The sequence below is a fragment of the Alosa alosa genome, chromosome 7 (genome assembly GCF_017589495.1).
Source record: "Alosa alosa isolate M-15738 ecotype Scorff River chromosome 7, AALO_Geno_1.1, whole genome shotgun sequence".
NCBI lineage: Eukaryota > Metazoa > Chordata > Actinopteri > Clupeiformes > Clupeidae > Alosa > Alosa alosa.
The window spans coordinates 2,821,271-2,843,167 of NC_063195.1; the positions used below are offsets into that span (position 1 = coordinate 2,821,271).

Below are 21,897 nucleotides of genomic sequence, written 5' to 3' on the forward strand. Positions count from 1 at the left end.
CCAAAGTGTCACATCAGCTTTGGAGGACACATACACATCACAGTCAAAGTTGTTCCAAAGTTCTACCAAAAACAGGCAAACTTTTAAGTGTGGGCGAACGAGTAACTATGTGGTTGAGTGGGTGGGTTGGTCTTAGTGTGTGTGTGTGTGTGTGTGAAAGAAAGAAGAGAGAGAGAGAGATAAATAGATTGCACAGGAGGCCAGGCACACGCTCTAGTAAAACAGGTCTACTGATGCCCATGACATGTTTCACTCTCTGTGTTTGGCGACACACAGACAACATGACAAAACATGATAAAAAAACACCTACCCAATCATGCCAGCATGCACACACACTGACACACACAGGCACAGAGAATTGTGTCAGCCAGGCATGATTGACAATGGACACACACACACACACCCTCATCACATCACAGGTGTATGAAGGAGGGGCAACACACAGAATGTACCTGAAATGTAGAGTTTTTGTTTAGCGACAGACAGTCAGTCACACCTGGGTGACAGGAGCAGATAGAACCATAGAACCATATATGAGACTGAGAGAACACCACAGACAAGGAAGGAACCCTGTGAAGCACAGAGAGAACCTCAGAACCATATATGAGACTGACAGAACCTCAGGGCAGAACTGGATAGAACCGTGTGGCTGAACAGAATATTAACTCAGAAAGTGGGAACCGTAGGAGGGAACGTTCACAAAGACAAAAGGAACCGTAAGAGGGAACGTTCACGAAGACAAAAGGAACCGTAAGAGGCTGGATCATGTCTTTCAGTGGCTGGCTGTGGTTTGGTACGGTGGTCTGCACCCTGCTAAAGGGTGAGTTCCCCACTATGTGCATGTGTGTGTGTCCGTGTGTGTGCGTGTGTGTGTAAATTAATACATTATACGTTTGAGTGTATAACCGCGGCCACTAAAACTTTTCTTAGGAGGGCCAGATCACTCTGTCCAGCTCTTCAGGAAGGACAGATCACTCTGCTCTTTAGGACCTGATCACTCTGCTCTTTAGGACCTGATCACTCTGCTCTTTAGGACCAGATCACTCTACTCTTTAGGACCAGATCACTCTACTCTTTAGGACCAGATCACTCTGCTCTTTAGGACCAGATCACTCAGGAGGGGACAGATCACTCTGCTCTTTAGGACCAGATCACTCTGCTCTTTAGGACCAGATCACTCAGGAGGGGACAGATCACTCTGCTCTTTAGGAACAGATCACTCTGCTCTTTAGGACCTGATCACTCTGCTCTTTAGGACCAGATCACTCTACTCTTTAGGACCAGATCACTCTGCTCTTTAGGAGGACCAGATCACTCTACTCTTTAGGACCAGATCACTCTACTCTTTAGGAGGACCAGATCACTCTGCTCTTTAGGAACAGATCACTCTACTCTTTAGGACCAGATCACTCTACTCTTTAGGAGGAACAGATCACTCTGCTCTTTAGGACCAGATCACTCTACTCTTTAGGACCTGATCACTCTGCTCTTTAGGACCAGATCACTCTACTCTTTAGGAGGAACAGTGGACTCTGGTGGGAAGAGAAGCATAAAATGTGCATCAGTATAGTTGTATCAGTATAGTTGTATGTGTTCCCAGCATCATTATAGTTGTATCAGTATGTGTTCCCAGCATCATTATAGTTGTATCAATATAGTTGTACAGTATGTGTTCCCAGCATCATTATAGTTGTATCAGTATAGTTGTACAGTATGTGTTCCCAGCATCATTATAGTTGTATCAGTATAGTTGTACAGTATGTGTTCTCAGCATCATTATAGTTGTATCAGTATAGTTGTACAGTATGTGTTCCCAGCATCAGTATAGTTGTATCAGTATAGTTGTATGTGTTCCCAGCATCAGTATAGTTGTATCAGTATAGTTGTATGTGTTCCCAGCATCAGTATAGTTGTATCAGTATAGTTGTATATGTTCCCAGCATCATTATAGTTGTATCAGTATAGTTGTATGTGTTCCCAGCAAGGCTTTGAACTAGTTTATTTATGGGAGGATCAAGGGGAAAGTGGGAGTTTTGTGTAAAATGGTGTGAGGAGAAACATAAAATGCACCTCATTATGTGTTATGATTGTATGTGTTTGTCCCTGTTAGTCTTTGAGCCAGACCCCCTAATTTTGGTCAATTGGTACCTTTCAATCATTTAAGGGGAATAAGTCTCATAGTGATTTTTCACAAGGTTTACATTGAAAAAACTAAGTTGGGCTAATCACAACCACTCAAGCAAGCAGTAAAGCTATTAACCAGATATGCACCAATTATGTGAAATATATGTATTTTGGCAAGTACATTGTAAACAACTATATCACAATTCCCTGATATTCCATGACTGCCCATGTCTGGAATAGACTTCATAAAAAATCAATGACATTCCAGGAATCCCATGTCTCGTGGAAGCAAAAGGATGCATTGTCCTCCTTACTGGCACCAGTAATGAGATGCATGACTACTGTGTGTGTGTGTGTGTGTGTGTTTGTGCGTGAGAGAAAACATTTTGTTGTTACTGCTTCATGAGCCATTTCCGTGAGTCAGATCCAGGAATATTAATGAGATGTTTCTCATTATTCAGCCATTTATGTCAGTGTGTGTATGTGTGTGTGTGTATGTGTGAATTTTTATGAGTTCATTAAAGCTTGGCAGAACTGGATCTCCAAGTGTGGAAATTAATTCACTTAGGGGCAAATTCTCCCATTAGTGCGTAAATCACCGTAAGCCCTTTTTTTACACGCTTCAGTTACGCACTTTTAAGTTACGCGCACTCTTCCATTCTCGCTTTGGTCATACCCACAGAGGGCAAGTTCAAAATCAAGGTGACCTCGTAAAAGATTTATTTAAAAAGTGAAACCGTGGAACGTGAACTTTCTCGTTGGCCTCCTGAATGCCATTTAAATCCAGAAAGAACCCAAACCAGTCTTTGATTTTTTATAGTGACAGACCCAATAAAAGTGATATGCTTTACATCGGTTGTATAAACCACTCACCACTTTCTTTTAATTTTCTAATTATAAAAAGTTGTTTTTTGAAAACTTCAACATATTTAGTTATATTACTGTACATGTATTTGATTTGGGTGCAATTCTAGCAACATATAGAAAGTGAATTTAATGTCACTAGCTGTAACACTGAGTTAAGTACTGGCCAACTAGTGACTATCTGTCTATCTCCTCTGTCTCACTCTCTCTCTCTCTCTGTTAACAGGATCCTGGGGGCAACTAAATGGTGAGTATCAAAAGGTTTACCTGATCACCCTCATTTGTTTATCAACCTGTCATAAGTATAAGTATATATACTCTTTTGATCCCGTGAGGGAAATTTGGTCTCTGCATTTATCCCAATCCGTGAATTAGTGAAACACATTCAGTACACAGTGAAGTGAAACACACACTAATCCCGGCGCAGTGAGCTGCCTGCATCAACAGCGGCGCTCGGGGAGCAGTGAGGGGTTAGGTGCCTTGCTCAAGGGCACTTCAGCCGTGGCCTACCGGTCGGGGTTCGAACCAGCAACCCTCCGGTTACAAGTCCGAAGCGCTAACCAGTAGGCCACGGCTGCCCTAAGTCCCTTCATATGGAAGAATATTAGACTCAAATATTGTGTACATGTGTATCACGTTTTGAAGCTGTAGAAATTATGTAAATGTAAAAATGTAAATGATGTAAATTGTAAATGTAAAAATGATCTGTACAAGTAATTGTCGATATTCCAAAAATACACTTACAAATCTTTTCTACAGGTACGGATCCATTTTACAGCTACAAATCATCCTACAGTTACTATCGAAGCCCGTTTACGCCACTTGAAAAAAAAAACCTGCCAGATACTAAGTCAAAATTATAAGATTTAAAGTCGTAATTATGAGATATTAAGTCAAAATTATGAGATTTAAAGTCATACTTATGAGATTTAAAGTCGTAATTATGAGATATTAAGTCAAAATTATGAGATTTAAAGTCATAATTATGAGATTTAAAGTCGTAATTATGTTGTGTTTTGAATTAAGTGAGCTGTCCTTCACAACAGTGGCACAAGCTTGAATGATGGAGAGACCAAGAGATCATCTCAAACAAAGTGGTTCAAAAATAGTGGTTCCAATGATTGAGAAGGAGCTATGATGGCAATTTTAAAATCATATGGTGATTAATGCGATGGCGAGCCCAGAAAGACTGTCTTAAAAATGCAGTCGTCATCAAAATCTGTGGTGCTAAAAGCGGCCGTTTCCAACAGATTGATGGCAGAGTGGATATGATGTGACTGAAACACGTAATGAGGGAATGCTGATTACCGTCATACAGCTGAAGGCTTTGGAGATCGCTAAAGAGCTAAAAGGTAATAACTGTGACATCTCCTTCCCCAGTGTGTGGTAGACCTCCACTCAACACCAGGATAGTTGGGGGTCAGGATGCTCCTGCAGGAAATTGGCCCTGGCAGGCCAGTCTTCAGCAGTCAGGCAGACATTTCTGTGGAGGCTCCCTCATCAACAATGAATGGGTCTTAACGGCAGCTCATTGCTTTAGCAGGTAAGAGCTGTTAATGGTCCTGGTGTCAGGTCTAACAGCAGTCATTTGGTTACAGTTCTGACCTCTGTAGTCTATCGGTTGTCATGGTTTCAGACTGACCTCAGCAAACTTTTGGTTGTCATAGTTTCAGAATCCCCAGTGGCCTGACTGTTGTGTTGGGTCTTGAGAACCTGAAAGGCAGCAACGCCAACAGCGTAAGCCGCCGTTTAAGCCAGATCATCAGCCATCCCAGTTACGACAGAGACACCAATAACAACGACATCGCTCTGCTTCGTCTCAGTACCCCAGTCAACTTCAACGACTACGTCAGTCCTGTTTGTCTGGCTGCCAGTGGGAGTGAATTCAGCACTGGCACCAACAGCTGGATCACTGGCTGGGGTTACATCGGTGAAGGAGGTAAACAAATGTGTTATAACATTGGACAGGACATGCATCTACATTACATCATTCAGAATTGGACCGTAATTTTTCGAATTATTGCGGTCAGTGGGATCATATTCCCTCTCCCAGGCTTGTGCAAAATTCCATATTTTAGAATTGGTCTCTATTCAATTCATGTTCCACCCACAGTAAATTGAATAGACCTCTGAAGTTTGCCTACACAAAAGAACCAAAGCTGCCATCTTTGCTGATATAAGGAGATTCGGGTGTTAACTGAAGCTAGCTAAGTGAAAAGAAAAAGTTAAATTCATGGCAAGTCAAAGAAATTTGACAGCCACACATAAAGAATGTGTTTCATTGTTATACATGTAATTCATTGTTATACCCATTATAACAATGTCTTGTTCCATCATGTTTCAGAAAATTACAATAAATCAAACTTAATTATCCGTTGAATAGAGCCTTTAATGTAATGTAATGTGTACACTTAGTTCAAACAAATAATGTATAGAACATGTAATGTAATCATATCTGACATACTGTAAAGCATTGTTAAACACCAAATTTCAATTCTATTTCCTTTAATTCACATTCGTATTGTAATTCTAGATCCTGTTTTTGACCTCAATTCAAATTCCATTCATTCATTCAGTCATTCTTAATTAATTTCAAAATTTTGCACAACCCTGCCCTCTCCTCATCTTGAGTGTGTTGTGTCTATGTCACTCCCAGAATCCCTTCCATTTCCTGAGACTCTACAGGAAGTTGAGGTTCCTGTGCTGGGGAACAGGCAGTGTGGCTGTATCTATAGAATCTTAAATGCCGATATCACATCCAACATGATCTGTGCTGGTCTACGAAGGAAAGGCCCTGTAATGTGAGAGCATGTTTACAAGAATCACCATGTTTGTAATAATTTAGGCATTAAAGCAGGGGTGTAATAATTTAGGCATTAAAGCAGGGGTGTCGAAACTTTTTGACTCAAGGGCCACATTGGGTTTTGAAAATTGGGTGGCGTGCTGTGGAATGTTTTTTGTGCCAAAATTAAATAAATAAATGAAATATGAAATCAATAAATTAAATATGAAATAAATAATTAAAAGTTGAAATACATAAATGAAATATGACATAAACAAATAAAAGATTAAATAAATAGTTAAATAAATAAAAACAATGTTAAATACATAAATAAATAAATGATTAAATGTAAAAAACATATATACATTGACATTGACATTTACATTCCATATGCACGGTCTTGCAATGTGCCATGAAATAAATAAATACCTCAGTCACCCATCAAGGCGGGACCTAGCCGCTGATTGGTTGCTGCCTGAAAAAAAAAAATCAAACTTTGTGAGCATGACTGGCTGATCAGAATAAAGTCATTGATAGAAGCTAAAAGCTAGTGCTACTGCTAACAGCCATAACCTAGGCATTTTCATTCAGAAAGATTGTGTTCTATGTTGCTAACTCTTGGCTGTGAGTTATCAGGACGTAAAAGCATAGCATCTAGTGCTGTCAAAAATCCTTGTCGGCTGCTGAGTTATACCCTCATATTGAGAACTAAAAAGTCTCTGGAAAGTTGTGGACACTGCTTGGGCAATGTAGCAAGCCTGTACTGACAGTCACATAATAAGAGTTCACGGCATGGGCATCTCAAGCTTTATTGTTTATGTATCATATAACAAATGAGGTGAATTCAGCTCAAGTGAAGTTAACTGGGGCGTCTGGGCACCCTACTATAAATAGAAGCAATAGCAAAGTCGTTTGCCATAGATATAAGTTCGCTTTCTGTAGATGTCGATAACTAGCTAACGCTTGTGCTAACTGTCTAGATGTGCACATAGCATGTCTATCAACCCTCAGACACAGCAAACAGACCCATCAAATGACAGAACGCTTTCACGCCTGATATCTTCCCAAAAGTATGAAATCCTTGTTGTTGTATGTTTCGTGAGTTATGATACAAGTCTGAGCTATGTCCTTAGTCCAGTGTGGTTCACAGGTAGCAAGCCAGTACAGTCTGACTCAGAGCTGGATCACTTCCTGTTATTTCAGGCAGCAATCAGTGGTTAGGTCCCGCCTTGATGGGTGACTGACGTATTTATTTATTTCATGGCACATTGCATAACCGTGCATATGGAATGTAAATGTAAATGTATATATGTTTTTTACATTTAATCATTTATTTATTTATTTATTTAATCTTTCATTTATTTATTTCAACTTTTAATTATTTATTTCATATTTCATTTATTGATTTCATATTTTATTTATTTATTTATTTTTTTGTCACAAAAAACATTCCATAGCGGGCCACACAACAAAAATAATTATTTTTTGTTGTGTGGCCCGCTATGGAATGTTTTTGTGACATATATATATATATATATATATATATATATATATATATAAAATATATATAACATTTTATATCATTTAAATCAGGGTCCCCAACCTTTCATGTACCGGTTTGATTCCCTTTTTTTTTTCAGGGACCGATGTGGGGCGGGGGGGGGGGTTCGGGGATTCCATGTTCCACGTTCCGTGTTGTGCATGCATTACTTGAAAAGAACTAGCTCCAGTTATGTATGAACAGTGAAGGTAACGAACTCTTAAAAATGTGAAAAACGGAACTTGAAGAAGTGAAAATTGAACAATATGAACTATGAAAATTGACAACTTGAAGCTACATCTATCATGTGTGAACATGCTTAACAAAATATGGTAACAAAATATGGGAACTAAAACGCATTACTTAATATAATCAGTGGGAGCCCTGTGCTTGTTTCCCCTGCAACAAGAAGGTTCCATCTGGGGGTGATGGAAGACAGTGACACCCTCAGTGTGTTTGAAATGTCCAGTCGATTGTGCTAATTTGGTCTTAGTTGCAGTCATTGCCGAAAAACCGGCCTCGCATAGATAACGTGGTGGGAAATGGTAGCAACGTTTTTCAGCTTTTACGGCTATCTCGGGATATTCTGCTTTGGTTTTCATTCAAAACCCGCCAGAGAGGTTTCATCATAGCCTACACACTCTTAAGACCACCGCCATTTGCAATTTCGATCAACTGCTCTTCCTCCCGCGCCTGACAAGTTAGGACTATTCGGGATATTGACAAATGGGTTGGCGCGGACCCACTCATTGGTTTGCCGTGGATCTTTGGAGGATGGGAAGTAACGTTCAAACTCATTTGAAAGCGCAACAAGGTGATCGCAAGACCAGCTGCTAGAGAAAGGGCCCTGCCTCAGTCTCTCCCAAAACCCCACTACTGTTTGGAACATATCAAATACACCCCGATCCACTCGTCGTACCCACAAATCAAGCTTGGCTTTAAATGCAGCGAATTTTATCTGCCAGTTTAAAGACAGTCGTCATTCTCCCCTGCAGTGACAGGTTGAGGTCATTAAGCAACCCGAATATGTCACACAGGTAAGCGAAGTTTTGAAACCCAGCCCTCATCAGTAAAATATGCAGCTAACGGTGACTTTTTTCTGTAAGCGGCTCTGCAGCTGCTCTCGCAACTCAAACACTCTGGCCAGTGACCTGCAACCAACCAACTTGATAGCGTACCACGGTGCCCATTCACCTAACAACTGTGCCTCAATATCCTCTGACATATCATCAATTCCCCTATGGACAGTGCTTGCAGAAAGCGGTACCTGAGCTATTTTTTTAGCTGCAGCCTCCCCAAGGAGTTCATTGCACATGCCTTTACCAGCAGGCAGAATTAACTCTTCCCCAATAGTAAAGGGCTTCTTAGATTTAGCAATCCGACTAGCCACTATGAGGCTTTTAGCAGCCACGCTCAATCGATGTGGTTGCTTTTACGCGACTAGTTTTTTGTCCTTCTTGCTCGCGTTTCTTACGCCACAGAACTCAAGGGGTTTGTCTTTAAGTGTAGGATGCTTGGACTCTAGATGTCGAATTAGCTTCGAATGAGTTTGCATGCATTTTTTTTTTAAACTCTTGTCGTAGGCTACGGGCCGGTTAGGAATGTCCCGCGGCCCGGTGGTTGGGGACCGCTGATTTAAATGACAAAGTCATTTTGTTGTAGAAAATTTCTTAAGAAATACTGTTAATTTGATGTTGTTTAATTCATTTATAAATGGTGCACTGTCACTTTAAGACTATTTTGCTAGCTCCAGTCATATATAGCCTATGGCTAGTGCAGTGCCTATGGCTCATGCCCTCTCACAGTTTATAAGTGGTCAGTAGTGGGAACTACTGTTGCCATCGCGATTTCCTTTTAAAAGTTTCTTATTTAAAAAGTAGATATCAATTATCAACAATGACAAGCCAGCTGGAACCTGCCGCGCTCTCTCCCTCTCGTGCACGCTCAAATGCGTTCCCAATTAAATGGAGTAGCATAACGTAGTTAGATCTGCTGCAAAGGAGATACTATGTATCTCGACGTAACAAGCTGTTTTGACATAGACATTGTAATCGCTCTACAAGAAGAGTGTAAAGCAGTTTGCAATAGCCTAAAGTTAGCCTACTCACAACGTCGTCTGTCACTGGAAAAAAATAGCAAGCGGCCTATGATAACCTAATTAAATGCTCGACAGGCCGGATTAAAGTGCGTGGCGGGCCGGATCTATGTAAGGGATAATGTATAGAACGCCGGTCATTGTCGGGAGATAGGTCCCGACAGGGCTTAACGGGACCCCACACGCAGCGGAGGGGTCTTGTTCCGCCCTGAAGGGACCTATCTCCGACAATGACCGGCGCTCTATACATTATCCTGCTTATTACACGGCTACTTACCAAAACGACACAATAAACTCCCCCACGATATGACTCTTTAGCCTACATAGCCTAGGCTATAGCCTATTTGTTACCGTTTCATCATGGCTTTTGCTGAGAAATAAATAGTTCGCAACACACGCTGAACTTGAATCAAACATTCTTTAGAACACAGCTGATCAACCGTTTGCTTTCACTTTTGAATGAAGTTCCAATCCTTGCGTAGTGATATGAAAGAATTGACTTTGAAGCACAAAGCCCATTTTCCTTGACAGCCGTCTGTTATACTTAGCAACGGTCTGTTATTCAGAATTAGCAGACCGCCGAACGTTGGGAAGGCCCATTCAAGTGAATGGAGCATTCTGCAGCACTATGAAGAGCCGTGTAATAAGATAAACTAATAAATGCTAGGCGGGCCAGATTAAAGTGCCTGGCGGGCTGCAGGCCGTAGTTTGGACACCCCTGCATTAAAGGAACAGTAAGGGGGATTTAGGGGTTTTCTTTGCATAAATGAATACAACGCAATACAATATTCCTAATCATGTGACACCAGCAATTAATCAATATTCTAGGGAGACTCTGGCGGACCGATGGTGAGCAAACAGGACTCTGTGTGGATCCAGTCCGGTGTCGTTAGCTTTGGATTCCAATCATGTGATGAGCCTGCAGTCTTCACCAGGGTGTCCCGTTACGAGAGCTGGATCAACTCCCAGATCAGCACTAATCAACCAGGCTTTGTCCAGTTTACCTCCAGTGGGGCAGATGCTGACAACAGCTGCTCCTGTTTTACCACAACTACCACGGCAACCACTACAACTCAACCCACTCGGCCAGCCCCGACTGTTGTGCTGCAGTTTGTCCTCACCATCGTTTACACTGAGGCGCTAAGCAACCCACAGAGCCAAGAATTCCAACAGCAGGCTGCTCAGGTCGTTGCTGTGGTGAGTTGCTAGCGGATTGGTCCACATCTTCTGTAGAAAGTAACTGATTGGAGCAGATCTTCTATAGAATGTAGCTTGATTTGTCCAGATATTTTGTAGAATGTAGTTGATTGGTTCAGATCAGAGCCATATAAAGGTAGAGTTGCGACAATGGGTGTTCAAAATTCGTTAAGGTCACGTGGTTCATGTAAACTTCAAAAAGTTCCCGGAAGTGATTGACAATGGATTAGAATGCATTAAATAGGTTACTGTTCAATGAGAGACAGAGCCACGATTTTGAATAATTGACAGCCAATAATTGCATTGATACAATATTTATAACATAGTGTTATTATTGTGTAAACTGTGTAGTTATCCTACCATTACAACAATATTAAATTAAATTCCAGACCTTATATCGTAGCCTGCTAAATAACAGAAGGTGACCTTTTTTTCTCCCTTTTACATATGTGTCACTAAATATTATTTTTTATACAAAAGCAAGACGGGAGATTCTTTAGAAAACACAATAACACCCACCCCATAAGTGTAGGCCTATTTTTATATTAAAAAAAAAATACTTCGTACAGTGACTCGAAGAGCTGTAAACAGTGTTTTTGAGACTGCGTGTAGCCTACAAAAGTGCATGGAGCTCCAGTGAAATTTTTATTTTGCAACGAGAAACTGTTACACAGCTAGTCTAAGTCTAACATTAACTTGTTTGAGTTTTATCCCCAGCGTTTTCTCTAGTAGTTCTCTCCCGAGACGCTAGGCTACTTAAGGTAATTCGCTAATTAGCTCAGATCAGTGAAGAGTAAAAAAAAAAGTTTAAAAGTTTTCTAACATCTGTCCAGTGTAGCCTGATGGGCATGTTAAGTTAACCGTAGTATTACCTACACAGTAACCCCATGTGATCATAATAAAATATAAAACGTGCCATAGTCCTTCGATAAATAACCAGGCTATGAACTTGAACATGAACAGCATTTTGTCATTGTTTGCCATTCACCATGCTGTGAATACAGCATTATGCTAGGCTAAAGAGCTTGAGATTCAGACAGATGAACCTGGGAAAGTTTGTGCATCATATCAGCGCAAGCTTGGTTTGAAACTTTCTGGGGATTTTACACTTCACTGGGCTAGTGTGCCCTGCTGTGTTAATATGACTGTGCTGATGCTAACAGCTGCAGCTCCCTCAAGGTTTTCATGCATATTAGGCTAGCTTTTGCCTATGCAAAATAAAAAAAAGTCCTGCTCCTAACTGAAGAAACATTTACGTTTTTTGTTAACAACAAACTCAGCTTCACTGTTGCAAACAAATTTGTTTGACAAGGAACTGGTGAGTCGATAGCATAGTGTGGAATAATATTCAATGCAAACAAACTTTTTTAGATTAATTGGTTAAAGAAGCACTATGCAGGTCTGGTTATTCCTTTGCTGTTTCTGGGTTTTTGCTGGATTTGGGCTCGCATTTTTCACGACACAGCTCCCCCTGCAGCTTCGGTAGCAAGTGACTGCTACGCTAACCCCCCACTAGCTAGCTAGATAGATAAATAGATAGATTGATACTTTATTGATCCCCAAGGGGAAATTAATTCAAGAGCGAGCTAGCCAACAAGAAACCAAGATAAACACATACAGCGCTCACAATAAAATGGTCAGGCAAACACATTGTTCAAGAGACTATCAAACCACATTACAAAAACAAAGTTCATCCAAGGGTAGGCTACTTACAATTTCAACAGCAACAAAGCCAAGTCGGTGTCCGTTTTGCAGTCTTCTTCGAAACTACAATCTGACTACATTTTCGAGGCGCGATTAGATAGTTCCGCTCACATCTGGATTTCCGAAAGTTGCATATTCGATTTTTCCGTGGAGAAGTGATGGGGGAGACGAAGCACCCACCAAACGCCCCAGAAAGTGTTGTAGAACCATCAGAACGACTCTCAACCTGCATAATTAAGGTCATTTTTGCTAAAATTGTTGCATAGTGCTTCTTTAAGATCCTGAAAGAAATTATTTCACAGAATGCGTGACATGATACAAGTACTGTAAGTTGCTAGCCTCGTGAGACCATCCTGATCTCGAGAGCTTCAGATTTTCACTCGCAGATCAGTCTGGCGTCTCTCCGCTAGAGAAAATTTGGAGCAGTTCACCAAACAAATGTCCAATCAGCGTTGGTTTTGAGGTAAGTTTAGGTGTGACGCAACGAGAAGCTACTCTTCAGTCTAAACAACATGGCGACTTCCGCGGATGAGATGAGCATAGCTATCGCTGAAATTTTATCCGAATATTCGAGTATTCCTGGGGAAGCTAGGAAGCTAGGAGTCTGAAATGTAGCTGGGAGGAATGAAGGACACAGACATCCTCCGCACGGCCAATTCCAGTTAGTGTTTGGTATCTGAATCTTAGTTACCTAACAAGAAGGAATCTGCTTTCTTCAGAAGTGTAGCCTACCATGAAAATTTGGTGGGGATTGTCGTTGATGAGGTTCACATGTCACATACAAATGGTAAGTTTAAAAACGTTAACGTTAGCTACTTACCGAACTTGTATGTCAAAAGATGGCATTAGAAGAACGCTTCGTTGATCTGATCTGGTTGATTTGGCCCGTCTATCACCAACATAGGTGGTGATAGACAAATGGTTTATCCAATCAGCTAACCAATATTTTCGCCCCTTCCCAAACGTTCTCCAACGGAAAGTTCCCAGATGGATATGTGGGGCAAATACAAAGCAATCCATCTGGCGGAGTCAGGTTAGCAAGTTGCTGCTAACAGAACTTAACAATTTCCCTGTGACTCTTTGTAGTGTGACGCCGTCTACCGGACCCAGTATGGAACACTGTTTGTGAGGACCATTGTGGTGGCCTTCTGGTATGCACTCTGGTTTATGTGTGTGAGTGTGAGTGTGTTTGTGAGCTTTGTGTGTGTGTGTGTGTGTGTGAGTGTGTGTTTGTGAGTGAGAGCGTGAGCTTGTGTGTGAGTGTGTTTGTGTGTGTGAGTGAGAGCATGTGCTTGTGTGTGAATGTGTTTGTGTGTGTGAGTGTGTCTGGTGAGGTCTGATCCTGGATAGTGTGAAGTAATGTAACTGTGATGAAGCGCATTGTGTGATTGTGTGTGTCATGTGTCATGTGTGTGTGTGCGCGTTGCAGGCAGAGTTCTCGTAACCGCATGGAGATGGCCATTGAGCTGGTCTTCAACGAGTACTCTATTGAGTCGGTACCAGATAGAATGGACATTGTGAATACCCTGAAGGAGGCTGTGAGTGACCCCGCCTCCAATTACACACTGCCTGTCGACGTGGACTCCATTAGGGTCATCAGTGAGTACTCACACACACACACACACACATGCATACATACTTCCCCAGCCCTTCCTGTAATGTAAGTAACCAACCGCATAATGTATGTAACCAACCACATTATTGTATTGTATTGTATTGTGATTGACGTAATTTTCCGAAATTGCTGCTCAAGATAATTGCCTGAAGTCGTCACCAAGATGGCTGCAGAGTGGTGAGACTTGACTGTAAACCAGAGTTTCCGCTAGAAAAAAGTGGCTGGTAGAGGTTTCATTTTCCGGACATTTTGATGATATGCCCGTCAAATATCCTATTATCGCTTCTTAATTAGTCAAGTTGAGGAAAACTGAAGACAGGCTATGTAGCTTAAAGAATGACATAATCAGGCCGTATAGAATGCAACATGTTCATTAGCCTAACTTAAACATGCCTAACAAGATCTAGCCAGTATCTATTTTTTCATGGACAGCAAGAATCTGCTTCGTTCGTTGTTTTAAATAGGCTACGTTGTTTGTTGCTGCTACCCACGTTATGTCCAGTGGTTCCACTGTTTAACTTGTACAGATGCGCACACACAAGAATGAGCACTCTCACCCCCTAATGCCTCTTTATTTGATAACAATAAACTAAGAAATATTTCCTACTCTGGGAAATGTTTATTTTCTTTTTCATTCAGTCCGCGGTTCAATGATACCATTTGATTGTGCCGGAAATTATCTGTGGACCAGCAGTCTCCTCGTTGATGTCCCGGTGTCTCGGTGTGGTCGCACCCCCCGCAACTCCAACTTCCAATGTCACTGATTCCGACAGATACGCCCGACACTTCTGCTTTTTATCTGGTGGTGGTGGAGCTGACCGGACATCTGAGGCTTCAGACGTTACAAATTTATCATCATCCATCACGTCTGGCCTCTGAAAAAAACTTTTAAGGCTAGTCTGCCTGGGCCTAGCTGGCCATGTTTGAACCGTCTCACTCATTTGTTCGTTGCTTAACATGGACATTTAAGCGTGCGCTTCCTATTTGAAATGCAGCATCGCTATGCGTGTTGTTTAATAACTTTCAAACGGTAGAGCCTGTTAATTTAAAAACATAGCCAGAGGACATATTCTTGTTTTAATATAGGCCTACATTTTAGGCTTATTCTCAAATTCAGATTGCGTTAGGGGGACGGGATTATTAGCCAATTTCAATCGGACAACTTGACCGGAGAGATTTAATTTTGTCGGACATTTCATTTTTTTTCCAGCCAATGTCCGGTAATTACCGGACAACGGAAACCCTGCTGTAAACCCTAATGTCTGTTCCCGTACGTACAGGTGCTCCAAGGACCGCATCCAATTTCCAGTTTGCCACCAGTGAGACATTCAACATGGCCTTGTCTAACTCCAGCTCCAACGCGTTTAAGGACCGAGCTTCACTCATCAAACGACAGGTCAGCAACACACACACACACACACACACACACATTTTTACTGTTTACCATGTTGTTAGTCGCTTTGGTTGAAAAAGCGTCAGCCAAATGTAATGTAATGTAATGTAATGTAACATACACACACACACACACATCATTCATTCAATGAGGACTCCTTACACACACACACATGTGTACACAAACCATGCATGTCACAAATAACATGATAATTTGATTTGATAACTTATTACTAAATACGGAGTATTAAATGACCGAATATTAAATGCCCAAATATTAAATGACTGATTATTAAATGTGTGTGCTTCTCCTCTTCAGCTGGAGCCCTTCTTCATTGAAGACTTCACCCCACACTTCATCAGCCTCAATGTCAAATCCTTCAGGTGGCTATCAAACTCACTTTATTATTATAAGACTAGGTAACACTTTATTTTAATGTGTCACTGTTACAATGTACCTACCTAATTAGGTACAGTGGTACAACCTGTGTAACAACATGTACTATCAGGTACTATCATTGTACTTGCATAATGTATTTGTGGGTACCTACATATAGTTGTTACATTGTAATACTGAGTGCTTTTACAAAACTTTGCCAATTTGCCTACATTTTTATCAGAGGCAAAGAGCTGACCTGAGACCTGCTGGATGGGGTAAATCGGGTCATGATAGATTTGATATACAAAGCATGCTTAGCTCCAGTCAAGGCCTCATTGTCTTCAGTGTACATGTAACAGCTGTGTTGCTACAACCTTGTTACTCTTTGATACAGTGGAATAAACTGGAACAGGTCTTGTCTTGGAACAGGTCTACTAATTCACATGTACTGTGTGGTGTAACAGCAGACACGCTTCAACACATCAATTACAGGATGCATAACATCATTGACAGGATGTATATATGTAGATGTAAGTACTTAACTGGTACTTTTATTTTAATGGGTTTATTCCACTGTATCAAAAGAGTAATAAATGTGTACCAACACAGTTGATACATGTACTACAGTATGTAGGGTAATGGCAGACATGTTCCAATACACCAATGACACAACACATTAATATTTTGCAGTTATCTTTTTAGTCATGATAAATTAGAGCAGCAGTAAGAATGAACAGGTATGATGATAAGGATCAGATTCCAAAAATAATTCAGTGGAAATGCATGGATTCCAGTTTCTTCCAGCAGCAGCAACTGGAATCCATGCATTTCCACTGAATTATTTTTGGAATCTGATCCTTATCATACCTGTTCATACTACTGTTCGAATTTATCGGGACTAAATCAAGATGGCTTTTAAACTTCTCGCGGAAGATACTGTCTGTATAAATCGCCTTGTAAGTAAACTACCAGTGCTTTTTCAAAGTTCTCAATGTCTCGTTTTAAATGTCAGGGCCCTCGGAAGTCTACCAATGAAGTGTGGAGATACATTGAGCCTCGTAAATGGATGTAAAACAGTGATTTATTTGCATGGCTAGCCCGATGCGTCGAAGCACCACTATTGAAAAAAGCTGTTGGTAGCATCGGGCTAACTAGCCTCAGATTTTTGGAGTGCAGGGGACAAGCGAGATGGGCTATGAGACACGCTCACACTCGGTATCATGTTTCAATACACTTTAGGTCAATATCACACCGGAATTCTCCTTTAACTGGTACACTTCATTTTAATGGGTTTATGCCACTGTATCAAACAGCAATAAGTGTGTACCAACACAGTTGATATATGTACTATGTAGTGAATTAGTAGACCTGTTCCAAGACATCGAAGACATAACATACATGTCATATGTACATGTAAGTAATTAACTGGTACACTAAATAGGTTTATTCCACTGTATCAAAGAGTAACAAGGTTGTAGCAGCACAGCTGTTATATGTACACTGAAGACAATGAGGCCTTGACTGGAGCTAAGAATGCTTTGTATATCAAATCTATCATGACCAAATTTACCCCATCCAGCAGGTCTCAGGTCAGCTCTTTGCCTCTGATGAAAATTTAGGCAAATTGGCAAAGTTTTGTAAAAGCACTCAGTATTACAATGTAACAACTATATGTAGGTACCCACAAATACATAATGCAAGTACAATGATAGTACCTGATAGTACATGTTGTTACACAGGTTGTACCACTGTACCTAATTAGGTAGGTACACTGTAACAGTGACACATTAAAATAAAGTGTTACCTAAGACTATTATAAGACTCAATGCCAAATCATTCAGGTGGCTATCAAACTCATTTTATTTTTATAAGACTATTATAAGACTCAATGCCAAATCCTTCAGGTGGCTATCAAACTCATTTTATTTGTGTATAATATTATTATAGAACAATAATACCAAAATGATCAACAATCAATATAGTATAGTATATACAAATATCAACAATTAGTTTTGATATGAACAAAACAAACCATAATTTTAATATGTCCTGTGTGTCTAACTTGACAGGCTTGTTAACTAATTTATATGTTATCCCTGTAGCTGATGTCCTGTATTGTTAAAGGGACACCAGGCAACAGTTTTGTGTTAATTAATCATCTTCGTAAGTCAGTATATGGTTAAATGACTCATTACAGGGTGATTGAAGACCCACCCCTACTGCCTGTAGAAAGAATATTTCGCTTGCAAGTTCAGTGTATCGTACCCGCCGACAGGGGCGTAGCACCAAATTCTGGGCCCTATGCACAAGTGGTGGCCATGGCCCCCCCCCAACCAACCAACTAACCAACCACCGGCTGTAAGCATGAAGCATGAGGTTCACAACTACTATCTAATCACACATTGAATTAATCTAACAACTCTTATATGTACTGTATAACAGAAAATAATCCTATTACCCAAGACTTCACTGAATTTCTGTTTTATTTGAAGAATGTTTAAAAGCTAGAACATGAAATGAATGAAAAACTGAACAGTTGCTCAGAAGCTGAGAGAACAGCTATCTATAGCTAACTGAGTGTGATGCGTTTCACAAGTTAGCTTTGCTACTAATTTGACAGCCTTTCCTCATGAACCTATATAACATTGAGCCTACTAAGTTAAGCTATTAGCTCATAATAATTTTCGAATTAGTAGGCTATTGAAATGTTGTGGTAGGCTATAAATCAGGCATCATGTTATTTCTAATTTTGTGTTAATGCTGTTTCAGCACTGATAATCATGGATTAGCGGTGGTATTGAAGTGTTTTTGTAACCTTCAGGAGTTAATTTCATTTGTAGACTATTGCTTTCACATTGGGCTCACCTTTCTTGGGAAAGAAGGCTGTTAACACTTGTTTTCCCTCATTTCTTTTTTTCTCCCTTTCTTGCCTCTCTTTTTGCACACATGCAATTCAACAATTTCTCAGAATTATGAACAGGCAAGATGGGGGTGATTTGTATAAAATGTATTTTACATGTGAAATCTATGAACTAATAATGTTTTGGTGTTGCCCCCAGCAATATGAATGCGTCTCTTTACGATGCCACCTAATAGAACTCGACAGCCAATGCGGCATCTAGCTTTCTAATACCTATGCAGAAACACCATGAAGGGATTGTGCAGCCATCCCTATTGGTCGAAGTCAGATGCCACTCTCTAAGTGCTTGTAATTGGACTAGTGGTGTTCTGCTGCAGTGTGTCAAATATGTGCATGTGCTTCTTAGTATGGAGACTTATCTAGTGGTCTCTCAAAAGATCATTTTGGATCATTCATTAAGCAGCTTGATATCCCCCTATTTAATGGTTTAATAACAACATCCTCATTTTCTCTTCCTATCGTCCTCACACTAGGCTGTCAGGTTTTGTCTTGTCTCACAGAAGGGTTTTATTAGTCTGGTTTCAGCTCTGACTTCCAACCCCTCTGATATAGACGAGAGCTGCATCCTGGAGAATCAGGACTGAAGCTGAAGGACCCCCACCATCTTTGCCTTTCTGTCTCTGTGTGTTCCTTCATGCAACACTGTGAGGAAGTGAAAGGGTTAACTTCACATGAGTTTGACAACAGAACAAGTTCAGCTGGTTTTCTTATCTCTGAATGTGGGACTCAATGTCTGGGACTGGGCATAGTTTAACCAATTGCTGACAGAGAGCACCTGGAACTACAAGGAAATGGATATTAGAAAATCAAACTCCTGAAACAATTGGGCTCACCTTTCTTGGGAAAACACTTGTTTTCCCTCATTTCTTTTTCTCTCCCTTTCTTGCCTCTCTTTTTGCACACATGCAATTCAACAATTTCTCAGAATTATGAACAGGCAAGATGGGGGTGGGGTTGTATAAAATGTATTTTACATGTGAAATCTATGAACTAATAATGTTTTGGTGTTGCCCCCAGCAATATGGCGTCTGCGTTTACAATACCACCTAATAGAACTCGACAGTCAATGCGGTATCTAGCTTTCTAATACCTATGCAGAAACAACATGAAGGGATTGTGCAGCCATCCCTATTGGTCGAGTCAGATGCCACTCTCTAAGTGCTTGTAATTGGACTAGTGGTGTTCTGCTGCAGTGTGTCAAATATGTGCATGTGCTTCTTAGTATGGAGACTTATGTAGTGGTCTCTCAAAAGATCATTTTGGATCATTCATTAAGCAGCTTGATATCCCCCTATTTAATGGTTTAATAACAACATCCTCACTTTCTCTTCCTATCGTCTCACACTCAGGCTGTCAGGTTTGTCTTGTCTCACAGAAGGGTTTTATTAGTCTGGTTTCAGCTCTGACTTCCAACCCCTCTGATCTAGACGAGCTGCATCCTGGAGAATCAGGACTGAAGCTGAAGGACCCCCACCATCTTTGCCTTTCTGTCTCTGTGTGTTCCTTCATGCAACACTGTGAGGAAGTGAAAGGGTTAACTTCACATGAGTTTGACAACAGAACAAGTTCAGCTGGTTTTCTTATCTCTCTGAATGTGGACTCAATGTCTGGGACTGGCATAGTTTAACCAATTGCTGACAGAGAGCACCTGAACTACAAGGAAATGGATATTAGAAAATCAAACTCCTGAAACAATTGGGCTCACCTTTCTTGGGAAAACACTTGTTTTCCCTCATTTCTTTTTTTCTCCCTTTCTTGCCCTCTTTGCACACACATGCAATTCAACAATTTCTCAGAATTATGAACAGGCAAGATGGGGGTGGGGTTGTATAAAATGTATTTTACATGTGAAATCTATGAACTAATAATGTTTTGGTGTTGCCCCCAGCAATATGGCGTCTGCGTTTACAATACCACCTAATAGAACTCGACAGTCAATGCGGTATCTAGCGCAATTGTTGCAAACGTGTGTATAATGGCAAAGCCGGCGATGAAGCAGCGAAAACCCTTGACGGAAGATGCAAAGAAAAGGAAAAGAGCTTCAGACCCGGCGAGGGGCTCGCTGCGTTCGACGGATTACGCAGGCGCTAGGGGAGTTTCGTAGAGAAAAAGCATCAGGCTTGCCTGGTGTTGATGTCTTGTAGTGTTAACTAATAGATATGTGGTCCCTGTAGCTGATGTCCTGTAGTGTTAACTAATAGATATGTTATCCCTGTAGCTAATGTCCTGTTTGTGTAGACTGATCTCTGTGACATGACGATGACATGGTGTGATGTTTTGTTTGATTGGTCAGGCAAGGCTCAATCGTCCATGAGACAGATCTGACCTTCACAGCCAATGGGATCCTTCCCAGCAGTACGGCCATCTACAACACATTGCTCCGCGCAGCCGAGAGTGGAGAACTCAGTTTCACCATCACTGGTTAGGGCGCCCCCTACACACACACACACAAACAAACACACACACACACACATAACTAACTCTCTTCTGTTCTTCATCATCAGCTCTGCTCCCAGGTGTAGTCAGCAGTGTGGCCAGCGTCTTCAGCTCCTGGAGCCTGGTGGTCATCTCTCTACTGGTGCAGCTGCAGTGGTTAACTCAATGACCTGTCAATCATCAAAGTGTCCAATCTGCTATGACCCCCTGCGCCCTCCTCAGGCTCTCCCATGTGCGCAGGCAGGGTTGGACCTGGAGAGGTTCATTGGTTAATGAACTGCACCTCTAACCTGGGCAGGTTATTTGGTCAATTAAGTGCACATGTAACCAGGTATATTATGGGCTGTCCTCTCTTTCCCATAGACCTCTGAAGTTCGCTTACAAAAAAGCTGCCATCTTTGACATCCGGTATCTGGCGATTTTTCCTATGGGAAAATAACATGGGGATTTTGAATTATCGCACCTGTTAAACTCTTGCGGGGATGACAAACTCTGAAATGCAGACGTTTTCCTGAACACACTTTTGTCCTCTGCCTTTGAGTGGATACTGTGATCTCCGGTATGTGAAGGTGGCACACTTAGATTTTTGCTACTCCAGAGCTAACTTGCAATGCAACTTGCCATAGGTAGTTAGCTTCAATTAACAACCGGATCTCCTTATATGGGCAAAGATGGCCGTTTTGGTTCTTTTTTGTAGGCAAACTTCAGAGGTCTATTAGGCACCTCTCTTTATTCCTGCAGGCACCTATTAGATTTGCTCTTGCACTCTCAAATCTCTCTATCTCTCTCTTATATCTCTCTACCTTCTCTTGTATCTCTCTCTCTTGTCTTATATTTTTCTATCTCTCG

General features: G+C 41.1%; 1 protein-coding gene across 1 annotated transcript; it reads left to right on the plus strand.

Moving 5' to 3' along the window:
* Positions 1-436: 436 nt before the first annotated feature.
* On the plus strand, positions 437-21,480 carry LOC125297673 (prostasin-like). Its single transcript, XM_048248112.1, has 13 exons — positions 437-820; positions 3,215-3,235; positions 4,369-4,531; positions 4,656-4,927; positions 5,645-5,789; positions 8,792-8,801; positions 10,234-10,602; positions 13,393-13,457; positions 13,736-13,905; positions 15,202-15,317; positions 15,633-15,697; positions 20,906-21,033; positions 21,117-21,480. The coding sequence occupies exons 1-13, from the start codon at positions 766-768 to the stop codon at positions 21,215-21,217; spliced, it is 1,680 nt and encodes a 559-aa protein (XP_048104069.1). The 5' UTR covers positions 437-765; the 3' UTR covers positions 21,218-21,480.
* The last annotated feature ends 417 nt before the right edge of the window (positions 21,481-21,897 follow it).

Bases quoted from the DNA above. Each gene is read 5' to 3' on its own strand.
- LOC125297673 (XM_048248112.1), top strand. From the start codon at position 766: ATGTCTTTCAGTGGCTGGCTGTGGTTTGGTACGGTGGTCTGCACCCTG. The intron at 13,458-13,735 runs GTATGCACTCTG...TGCGCGTTGCAG, and splicing joins ACCATTGTGGTGGCCTTCTG to GCAGAGTTCTCGTAACCGCA. The intron at 15,318-15,632 runs GTCAGCAACACA...TCTCCTCTTCAG, and splicing joins CTTCACTCATCAAACGACAG to CTGGAGCCCTTCTTCATTGA.